This window comes from Nicotiana sylvestris, chromosome 2 (assembly GCF_000393655.2).
Source record: "Nicotiana sylvestris chromosome 2, ASM39365v2, whole genome shotgun sequence".
NCBI lineage: Eukaryota > Viridiplantae > Streptophyta > Magnoliopsida > Solanales > Solanaceae > Nicotiana > Nicotiana sylvestris.
The window spans coordinates 155,494,389-155,506,465 of NC_091058.1; the positions used below are offsets into that span (position 1 = coordinate 155,494,389).

General features: G+C 38.2%; 1 protein-coding gene across 2 annotated transcripts; it reads right to left on the reverse strand.

Annotated features, from left to right (window-relative positions):
- Positions 1–5,716: 5,716 nt before the first annotated feature.
- On the reverse strand, positions 5,717–11,720 carry LOC104215609 (uncharacterized). 2 transcript variants are annotated; one of them, XM_070168274.1, is made up of 11 exons: positions 11,409–11,720; positions 8,827–10,928; positions 8,662–8,751; positions 8,038–8,502; positions 7,633–7,729; positions 7,374–7,538; positions 6,822–7,045; positions 6,626–6,716; positions 6,487–6,539; positions 6,314–6,407; positions 5,717–6,218 (listed from the first exon to the last, which is right to left on the reverse strand). In XM_070168274.1, the coding sequence occupies exons 1-10, from the start codon at positions 11,707–11,709 to the stop codon at positions 6,330–6,332; spliced, it is 3,666 nt and encodes a 1,221-aa protein (XP_070024375.1). In that variant the 5' UTR covers positions 11,710–11,720; the 3' UTR covers positions 5,717–6,218; positions 6,314–6,329. The 2 variants fall into 2 exon arrangements, with proteins under 2 accessions (XP_070024375.1, XP_070024374.1); XM_070168273.1 differs by having other exon boundaries at positions 6,822–7,048.
- Between the last annotated feature and the right edge of the window lie 357 nt (positions 11,721–12,077).

Genomic DNA, 12,077 nt, shown 5'->3' on the forward strand with positions numbered 1-12,077 from the left:
GAAGCTGAGGCAACGGTGTATAGACTGGCTCTAGTAGCACGCTTGTACTACATCTGGAGAGAAAGGAATCTCAAAATATTTCAAAAGCAAGCAGTTGTCTCTCACAATTGAGCAGCTCAATCGCGTACCTGCTACTGGTTTCCAACAACATACGCAGTTAAGTTATGGGTGCCGAAAAATAAAGGAGAAAAAGTAAAGGGAGAAAAAAGTCGTGAAGTATTCACGAGAAAGAATAGGGAGTTAAAAATCTAAAGAACAGTTAAACATGGATGTAAATTTTAGATGGTTCTCGTTAGAGAGCATCTTTCTTTGGTTGTATATTTAAATCAATCCTAAGGTTATTATTTGAGTTCAAATCTAACATGGTCAAATAGTTCAATGATAGACCTTGATTAGCTAATTTCACGCGGAAGTGTTGTTATTTGTACACCAGAAACCATATACGTAATAAAACTAATTTTAAATGAAAAAGCTTAACAATTGACTCCTTTTTCACGTGGAAGTGAAAACTCCTTTTTCCCGAGTTTGAGCCCTATAGGAAATGTTTAAGTAAATACATCATATTTTCACCAACTTAACAGACATCAGCGCGTGTTCTAATTCGATAAGAAATTGAACTATGGTAGTAAGAAAGAAGAAACCGAGGAGAAACCTGTGATGCACTTCTGAGACAAATAGAAACTTAGGAACTTCAAGAATAGATTGAGATGAGAGAACGATTGCATATATTTCCTGAAAGCTGAAGAAACATGCGATTAGCTCCCTACCGATGAGATAGAATTAGTAGTCGTAATGTTTGCCTTTAAGATATGGCGCCATGCCGCCATTACTTTTATAATCGTATCACAAGAAATTGCAAAAAATTCAAGCTAAAAAGAGATGGTTGCGTCATTCCAGGATTATGACTCTTATTTTTTACCACTTGGGCAAGGATTATGTAGTGACAGAAGCTTTGAGCCGAATCCCAATGGACAATTTATCCCATTCTGCTCTTACAAAAAGAGGGTCAATTGGTTTTTTGGCTCTTTAAACTTGTTTTTAGTTTTATGATCCTATCCTTTCTTTTTTTTTTTTACACATGAGAGATTTAATTTTACATATAAGAAATCTGTCTTATACACATAAAAGATCTAAAATAGTCATTTTTTTAAATTCAAAATTGTAATAGGACATAATGTACCAGTAGCTAGATGGGTGTCAAATGAACAGGGCTAATTTTGAACGAGTCAAAACGGACCGAATCAATAAATGAGGGGTTATTACTTAAGCTGAGAAGGACTGGATCAAGATGCTCTAAAATATAGGTCATAGCCAAGGCCGCCCAACTCTTACTAAGCTTTAATTAATGTGTGCTATTTTCTTATGAATGGTTTAGTCAAATAGAAAGAAAAAAAAATCTTTTGTAATGGTCATATATAACTTATCAAACAAAAAAAAATTATTTTAAAGGTAAAATACATGGACAGTCCCCTAAACTAGTCCATATTGCATTTAGACACTTCAACTGAGACAATTACCTATTGAACACCTAAATTCTATCTGGAAAAAAACTAAAGTGAAGTGGCAAAATAGATGATAAATGAGAAAGAGTTTTTGGTCGGAACCCAATCTATCCCGCAAGATCTGTTTTCTTAAGCATGTTTCACCGCATAACTTGACAGAGCATTTGCATCTATACCCGTTTTTTAGATCACGTTTTAATTTGTGTCCACTTTGCAAAAAAAAAAATAGCAAGCGTACCCACTTTTTCGCGTAAATACAGCATACGAGGCTGAAGTAGCAAAGACAATCACGCAAAACTTCAGCATTCTAGTAAACGAGCCTGAAGTAACAAAAATTACTGAACCAAGTGTGCTGAAATTTTTGTTTGTAATTGTTGAACTTAAGCATAACAATTGATGTTTTATTCTCTATCTGCTGAAGTTTTTGTTTGTAATTGCTGAACTTAAGCATAATAGCTGATGTTTTGTTCTCTATTTGCTGAAGTTTTTTTGTCCTGGATTCATTAGTTAAGCTTTTTCAAAAGTTCATTTATAAAAACTTCAACACTAAATAAACTAAAGTTTTTTTTTGTCGTGGATTCATTAGTTTTGTCATTAAGCATTTTCAAAAACTTCAGCATCTTCTGCTGAAGTTATTTAGTTCATTTATAAAAACTTCAGCACTAAATAAGCTGAAATTTTTTTTGTCCTGGATTCATTAGTTTTATCATAAAGCTTTTTCAAAATCTTCAGCAAAAGATGATGAAGTTAGTTAGTTCATTTGTAAAAACTTCAGTACTATATAAGCTGAAATTTTTGAAAAAACTTTCTAACATACTAGATAAATAATCAGATTGCTAACAATATCTAAATCATAAATTTTGGAAATAATAAACGTAAAAAGAACAGAATTATCATGAAAAGAATAACTAAGTGTTACCTTAAACCTCCCGTACGTGGAAATATTCACAAATTATTGTCTACTAACTTGCGTAATTATTTATAATTTATTTTTAAATAATCTGATAAACATACTTATGGCAATCATCCCATAAACTGAAGTTTCGTAGCAACACCAACAGCAGCAGAAGACAGAAGAAGAAGAAAAAGAAGAAGAAAACGAAAGAGTAGGAGGAGAAAGAGGTTGAAATTGTTTAAAAAGTGAATACAAGTTAAAAAAATTTTAAAAAAATGGGTATAAGTTAAATGGGGGCGACCAAATAGGGTGCCCGTGCAATTTTTACTACCTTGACCCTAACAGCGAGCGCTAAGTTCTTAGGGATAGGAGATGCATATAATAGCTCTACCATTCATTAGAATATAACTGAAGCACTTGTTAAGAAAGACATTGAACAAAAGGGTTCACCTGCGTAATAGATTTTCCTCCCATATAGCTCATGGTTTTCAGGAGATAAAAACGCAAAAAGGGCGACTTTCAGAAGAACTAGAGGGGATGGACATTGATGTGTCTTATCTTAAAGAGAGTAGGGAACAGACGGGAAGACAGAGAGAAAAGTGGAGATGTATTGGCATATCATTCTTTTATTGGTTGCATTAGCCACTTTGTTTAGAGAATGATCAACTTGTGCTTAATTGGCACATTTTGAATAAAGTTGAGGTGTCCAATAGGTCATTGTCTCGGTTAAAGTGTCTAGATGAAAAATATGGACTAATTTAAGGGACTGTCTATGCATTCCGCCTATTATAAAGATATTTTCGCAAAGTTACTCAAGAATCTTTAGGCTAGAATCAACCCAACTTTAGATGAGCTGAAATAGACTAGGTCAAGATGGCTGAGTTCAACAAATGGACATGTCAACAACCAGCCCAACCTTGGGCGGATTGGGCAGGTTAAATGGGTTTGGACTCAAATTGTCACTCCTACTAGTAGCTATGTCAGATCGAAGCTTAGTAATGACATATGCTTCAATCAAAGAACCACAATAAATTGACTATCGCCGAGAGGGAGGGATGCTGTCATTCCAGAACAGATGTAGAGCATAGCATTAAAGGAGAGAGATTGCCTTTGCAAAGCGAGACACAGAATTATGCCATTGCTGGCCTTCCATTGTGGGCGAGCTCTGTAAATGACAAAAAATAAAGGTGGGTGGTGGAAATACAATTAGAACCAATAGCTAATGCATAAAATTATCGCTGACACTAATGTTAAACAGAAGATCCCAACATCCATTAGTCATTTTAAGAGAGACTGTTACTCTTATGCCTCAACCGTTTAGTATCCCCTTGTGCTTTTAAATTAGCATTTCCCCAGTAACCAATGATAGGTCATCTTTTTTAAATAAAAACAGCTGTACAGATAAACTATCTTATGTCCAATATTCCACTTCAAGCATATAATTGAGGATGGCAGGAATGCAAAAGCAGCCAATTCCACAAGCCTGATCTGCACGTACTCCAGAAATGTATAGTTCTAACATCTCCATCTCTCTTTAAAAAGAAACCCACAAATATGAAGTAACAGAAAACGCAGAAACAACAAGCTGAAGTAACAGCATTGAACTAAAATTTAATCCACATGCAGTTAGAATTACAATAATGCAGAAAAGAATTACTTACAACCAATAAAAAACCTAAGTTGTTGCTTTATCTAATGAATATATCCTACGTATGCAAAAAGCAAAAAGAGTAAATAGAAGATGCAAGACCAGACCACTTGGATTGAATTGCAAAATCACCTGCCAGCTCATGGAAACAGTGAAGGCAATCCCACATAGCGTAAAACTAAAAATCACCACCACCGCACAAGGCATTCCTCAGGAACAGGGGAGTGTTAGTTCGGGAATAGGAAATATCACATCTAAAAAACAACAAAGAGGGGTAAGAACAAAACTAGACCGTCACAGCCTACGCATGTCATCTAAAGCACTAGCGCTAAACCTCACTCAAAATGACAGTCAATATCTATCAATATCATCTGAAACTAATCATGCAAATGAGAAAGAGACCCCAACCAAGTAAAAGATATACTCCTATGTAGCTAAAGGTGAGAATGTTGCTGGTCATACTTATGTTAGTAGCTGAAAGACCAGCTATTATGTAGGGGTAACAAGCAGCATACAGAGAACATATACTACTATAAAATAACTCATAAAATTCTATCCACTATAGAGATGAAGTAATTCTTAGCTTTACTGGACTATAGAACCCACTATGATGCTTACCGCATCACCAGAATGGTTTCCCAACTGGAAACCCTTCATATTTATCAAAACAAAAAAGAGGAGTGGAGGAATAGAGAGACCAGCACCAGTAACTCCAAAGGCTCACATCATGTCACCAGAAATTTTCTTCATTTTGAAACAGATGACGATCTTAACATAGATATATAACTTTCAACCAGAAAGCTAAAAACTAAAAACTAAATTAATAAGAGGCCGATGGACCTCAAAAGCACATATCTCTGAGTGTTAACACCAACTCACACCCCATTTCTCATCATTTGTTAACTAAACCAACACACAATTGATTAACAAGGAAAATGCTAGGCGGGTTTACAGATCGTATAGAAAAAATAATATGCTTCCAAGCTGGGCATATCTAGCTAGTGTCCTAAGGCTACATAAATTGTTGCTGTCCACCATTGAAATGACAAAGCCAAGCATAGCTCAGAAATTCTTTATCTTGGGAGCTAGGAGTTTCCATCATCAAGCTTAAACAGGGACATTCATCCAGTTTACCAAAGAGTGAAAGAGAATTCTATAGGACCAACCATCAGGGCCTAATATTGATGGTAATACACACATTTTCACCATCAGAAAAAAGAAAAGCAATTTCATACTAATCCAAATGCTACAAAGTAATTCTTATACTTGATTCAACTTGGAGAAACCTGATCATATGGTATAAAAGCTTAGGTTGCTATCTAGATACACCAGATTCATCAGTAGTGTAAGATTGGCTATAACCTCATCATATGTCCGTTAAAAAGCAACCATGAGAATACACAGAGTCAAGGGCAATCCCACAAAACAGTTTAAGATAGTAGACGAGTCACTCATAATGCATCAAGATGAGGTAAATCCCTTCCAAGACAATACATCATAACAATTCGCAAATATTGTTCTATATTGAAACCAAATGCTAATCTTCTTCTCTTCAAAAACTGAAATATCTCCATGACTATCACTGCTCCATGACGAGTTATACAAGAGTCTACCTTAAGAGAATCTTTCCTTTAACAATGGAGCTGGATATTTGAACCTAAATACAAAATCTCCACAAATGCCATCGGGGTAATATCCCAATATCATTAATTTGAAAGATGTCTGCAAATTTGCCTCTATGTACGTGAATATTGACCACTAAGTACAGTAAGACACCCAAATATGAATCTTTCAAAGGTTCAATGAAGGTCTAAACACATGTTAACTCTTCCAGCAAAAATAAACCCTTGTAGGAGAGCTGCCTTATCTTAATAGATCCACTACCCCCTAATACTACTTCTATCTAGAGCAGAAGGAGCTCATTACTAGCCAAGCTCCATCTGACAGACATATTACCATGTCCGCATGGATGCCCTCAAAACCGGCACAATCAAAACTAAGAAAGACGGAACTTTGGACAGCCGAAAGCGAGACATTACAGGGAAAAACAAAGAGCAGAGACAAACATTAAATGAAAGGGAAAGAGGTTAAACTGATTCTCTTTCCTTTTTTGTGCTGCACCAGAAAAATCCCATTCAGTTGTCAAGAAGAGCATTCTACCATCGGAAGACACCTGAAATAGTTTTGTAACAGAAAACCCAGTGAGACAATAATGAGGTAAAAATAAGTATGAATAAAGAACATTAAAGCATCCCATATCCAAATTACCAAATGGTCATCAAGACTAATAATAACCACGTCCATAACCACGCCCAAATGGACGATCACCTCCATTGAAAGATGGATACGGGCCTCTCCCAGGCTGCAAGGTTACATAGAAAGGAATATCACAACTAAAGTTGCATAACACTAAGAAGGATGAATTGAAACATCATACTCACATCAGAGCCGTAATAATCACGTGTGTAATGATCGCCACCGGGAGGAAAATTATCTGACATAGAAGAGAATAAATACGCAAATAATATTGGATCTAGCAAACAAGCAGCCTAACACAAAAACTGCAGATAAACTTCATACCTCTATAACGATCCCCGTGAAGAGAATTTGCAGACTCTGAATGATCAAACCGAGGACGTCTGCTCGGGCCCGAGTAATCCAGATCCGGGTCCTACAAAGTAAAAGGGTCAATTATAATCTACTAAAGTGAGTCATCTAACGCTCTTCGGCCTAGAAAAATAACAGGGAAAGGAGCAGCAGAGAAGTTCCAGCTTACTGTCATAGGAAAGGGCCTCTTCAACCCATGGTCAGTGTTATCATGATAGTAACGGTCCTCAAAGTGCCTACCCATGAATGGCCTGTTAAGTCCTTCAACAGGAAATTGTTGTCTCCTAAAGAAGGCATCATCTGCATGGCCTCTATCTCCGTGCCTCATTCTATCAAGAAACATTGGACCCTCAACAGATACTGGCTGAGCACCACTGAGATTCCACCTCCCACCTGCTAAATTAGCAAGATAGGTTACTGAGATCATTGTTGTGGATATCTAATGATATGAGTCGTAAATAGGAAGTAGCCATGAAAAAGGATGGAAAGAGCTAAGCAGATAGGTTACTGAGATCTACATTTATTTTTATTTTATCACGAAGAGATCTACAACTATCTTAAACTCAACCACATCAAAAGAATTAGAGTTTGACCTATTCTATGTAGGTAACACGCATCAAACTAACATAATTTTTTTTGGGGGTGTGTGTGGGGAGGGGGGGGATATGAAGTTTGTCATTTTCATTTTTAACGAAGAAACAAAGTTTGTTACTTTCATTACCCCGTCCAAAGTTTGACCTTCCACGGATGGGAGGATAAGAGCTACCAAATTGATGTTCAACAAAGCCCATTCTACCGCCATGACCAGGTACACGCGGGTAAAAGCCCCTACCGCGCGGAAAATTAGCTCTACCAAAAGTATGCCCTCCTCGGGGAAAGCCCCTTCCTGAAAGCAGCGCCCATACTGCAGTTAGGTCATGCAAAAAGGAAAATTTCTTGTAACAGCTTATATAGAGAAACAAAGGATTTTCTAGAGTTACCCATGGGACCACGGCTAATTCGGAATCCTCCAGACAATCCACCTTTTAGAGCCTGAGTTTTTGGTTGAGGATTTGAAAGCCTAGCTCGCACTTTTGCCTAACAGAACAAAGGGAAAAAAGTAATGGAACAATACTGTGAGCATTCACCAATCCAATCAAGCAAAACCATAATAACACCAACTGTTACACACAAATGAACAGCAACAGTCCCGCATCAACTTATAGCCTTCCACAAGGACCACCATCCACTCAAAGAAGCAATGTTATGTTAGTAAGAAAACCTATTAGGATTATATGTATAGAAGTTCAGCAACATACAGAAACCAGAAGTATTTTGTATATTCTGAAGCTTTAGATTATGGCGTCAGCCAGCAAAATACTGAAAATAACATAAGTCAAGAATACCTTCAAATTGCCATCACCCAGCTCTGTGTTATTTATGCCCGCAACACAAGCAACAGCAGCTTCATGTGTGCTGAAATCAACAAATCCAAAATCCTTCCGCTTTGCCGTTGACATATTCCTGGCTAGCGTAATTCTTGAAATATCCCCAAAACATTTAAATTTCTCACGGGCGCGATCTTCATCCCAATAAGGAGGGAGTCCATCAATAAATACTGACTTCACTTGAGCCATTACCTCTGGATCTGGATCACGTAAAGGTTCAGCAAAAGCTACTTTGGCAGTCCTCTCAGAGTGACCAAAAACAACATCAGGCCTTTGAAGTATTTTGTATGCTGTCATGGCATCAGTGTGACAAGGGAACTCCAGAAATGCAAAACCACGACTCAAACCTTCATGTTTCGGATCGGCCACCAGGTTAATGCTTTGAACACCTTCTACACCATAATCTTTCAGCTTTTGCCTCACCTGTTATAGCCACAGATCATAGTTAACTAGAGATACCTAAAAATCAAATTGTGCACATTGAATATTAATAATCCTGCAGACTTTTCAAATTCATGTATTGTCAAGGTTAAACAGAGTCATCCTGAAAATGAGTCAGCAGGGATTGGTTATATCACTTACGGCTTCCTTTGTCCATGTATTGCAAATATTTCCTAAGAATAAGGTGTCATTGTCCTCACTTGGAGCAGTGCCACATCGCTTTCCCCGTATCTGATGTCAAAAAGATAAATTAGAATCATAGTGCAATTCCAAATATACACAAATATGACTTGGAAAAAATCATACAACTGGGTTTCTCATTTCAGACAAAGCACGGCTTGCTTGCTCCTTAGTTGCAAACTTCACGAATGCGTATCCCTTATTCTTGTTCGTTGACACCTCTCTGTGCATTCGAACATCAATTACCTCTCCAACATGCTGGAACACCCTTTTTAGATCCTCCTCCACAGCATCACGGTCTAACCCACCAACAAATACTTCTAGCTCTTTCCTCTTCATTCTTTCCTTTGCATGGGCAGCCAGTTGAGCCCGCTCATCATCCAGAGCCTCAGCTTCTTCACAGTCCTCGGGTACACCATCTTCCACAAACTCTTCACCATTCTCTTGATCAGCAAAAGCCTCTATTTTATCTTCACCAACTTCGTCAACAGAAATATCCTTTCCCTTCATCTTCTTGTCAGTATCTTCCTCCATTCTATCTTCTGCACAATTTGCATTTATATTATCGCCAGTAGGAGTTGAATTACTGTCCTTTCCTCCCATCAACTCCGATCCTTCTTTTGCTTTATTAGATCCTTCACCCTCCTGAATTTTCAGTTCTGTAGAAACATGTTCCTGATTATCTGAAGATTTCATATCACCAATAATCAGATCCTCAGATTGGACATATGTAGTAGTAGATCCCTGATTTTCTGAAGTTCCCATATCATGGCGAATTTCCTCTGATGATCTCATATCACTGCCAACATTTACTTCATCTAGAGACATTAAAGTATTTTTAGCTGGTTCCTCCTGTGCATCACCTGTATGTTCCTCCTCGTTTCCATTTTGATCTTCCATCACAGAATCACCAACATCTTGAACTGTGCCCACTAAATTATTTGAAGATTCTTCCAATTCTTCAGGATCCATCTCATACATGAGCGTTGGTCCTGCATCATTTAAATCCTCTGCATCTTTCTCCTTAACAGGATCTTCCTTTGACTCCTCTGCATCTTCCTCCTTGACAGGTTCTTCCTTTGACTCCTCTCCATCTTCCTCCATGACAGGACATTCCTTTGAGTCCTCTGCATTTTTCTCTTTCACGGCATCTTCCTTTGAACCCTCTGCACCGTCCTCCTTCACAGGATATTCCTTTGAGTACTCTGCATCTTCCTTCTTGACAAGATCTTCCTTCGACTCCTCTGCATCTTTCTCCATCACAGCATCTTCCTTTGAACCCTCTGCATCTTCCTCCTTCACATGATATTCCTTTGAGTCCTCTGCATCTTCCTCCTTGACAAGATCTTCCTTCGACACCTCCACATTTTTCTCCATCACAGCATCTTCCTTCGACACCTCCACATTTTTCTCCATCACAGCATCTTCCTTTGAACCCTCTGCATCTTCCCCCATTACAACATCTTCCTTTGACTCCTCTGCATCTTCCCCCATTACAACATTTTCCTTTGACTCCTCTACATCTTTCACCTTTATAGCCTCCTCTTTTGACTCAACTATATCTTCCTCCTTGACAATATCTTCCTTTAAGTCCTCTGCGTCTTTCTCCATTGTAGCATCTTCCTTTAGGTCCTGTAGACCTTTCTCCTTGACAGGATCTTCCTTTGAGTTCTCAGCATCTTCCTCCTTGACAATATCTTCCTTTAAGTCCTCTGTATCTTTCTCCTCTGCAGCATCTTCCTTTAGGTCCTGTAGACCTTCCTCCTTGACAGGATCTTCCTTTGAGTCCTCTGCATCTTCCTCCTTGAGAGGGACTTCCTTTGAATCCTCTGCATCTTCCTCCTTGACATGAACTTCCTTCGAATTCTCTGTCTCTTCCTCCTTGATAGATTTCTTTGATTCCTGTGCATTTTCAACCTTCACATGATCTTCCTTCGAGTCTTCTGCATCTCCCTTCTTGACACATTTCTTTGATTCTGCTGCATCTTTCTCTTTGACAGGATCTTCCTTTGAGTCCTCTGCAACCTTATCTTGGTCAGTATCTTCAGGCACTGCCGTTCCAGCATCTTCTGATCTAGGTGTCTTATCCGGAGTAGTTCTAGAAGAATCCGGAATTTTCTTTACCACTTTCCTCACAACCCTTCGAGTAGTTTTCCTACCTGAAGCAGGTTTTGCTTCCGGTGTTGATTGAACAGCCTCATCTGCATCTGAAGCTTTTGCTTCTTCAGCTGCACGAAAAATATAGAAAACATGATAACATTCTAAATAGAGAACATGAAAACTAATCACGTAGTTGTCAACCTTTTACCCCACCCCACCACACCCAAGAAAAAAGAGAGAGTTCACATGCTTTCATCTGGCATACAAAGGTGTTTAAGCTGCTGTTATGTCAGAATCAAGTACAATTTGTACAGTCCAAAGGCAAAAAGGCTACCTTTCACAAACGGACCAAAAATCGCATAATGACGCCATAGAAGGCCAATAAAAATCCAATCGGTATCGCAAAATCCAATTCACCAAGCTTTTGATTAAAATATAAAGAAAATTAAACAGCAAAGAGCAAATAACCACACCGTAAATATCGAATTCGCTTAATTTAGCACTGATAAATAAACATCCCTAAACATTTATCGCGACACCAACATACCCAAAAAGAAATAGAAACAGAAACAATAAAATAAAATAAATCAAAACAGTTTGTAAAGTACCCGGTGATGGGATAGTGGATCCAGAGGCCCTAACTTGCCTAGCCCTAGAGGGCGGAGTACGCTTCGTCGCGGCAACTGGCTCAGCCGCCGGCTCGGCAGCGATTTGCTGTTTTCCGGCAGATTTCTTTTCGGCACTTCGAGTTCTCATAATTGATGATCGGTTAAAAGTTATACTACTACTGAGGGAATAATTTATATAGAGAGGAGTCAACTTTTTAAGAGCCGATAAGGCGACGGGGAAGGCAAGAGGACACGAATACCTCGGCCAGGCTTTTGTTGTTTTATTTTCTTTTTTAATCATTCGCTATCTAAATTCGCTTGCTGTACTTATTGGGGTTTCTAAGACGTGAACACGAAATCTTGAGTTATGAGGTGAAACAAGGGCACAGCTACGGTATGGGTTCGGCCGGGTTTTGATTCAAATTTTATATTTTGTTTTTAATAAAATAATTAAATATATATAAATTATTAATTTAGAATTTAGTAACTTTAAAAGATTATAATACCGAACCCATAAACTTGAAATTCTGGCTTCGCCTCTGAGATAAAAGATGATAGTGTACTAATAAAGTTCGTCTTATGTACGTGGCACAGAAAAACAACTGACACGTGTTGGGTTTCGGAGTCATGAGTCCGCAGCAGATGAGCTACGGTCGAAATTACCCTTCT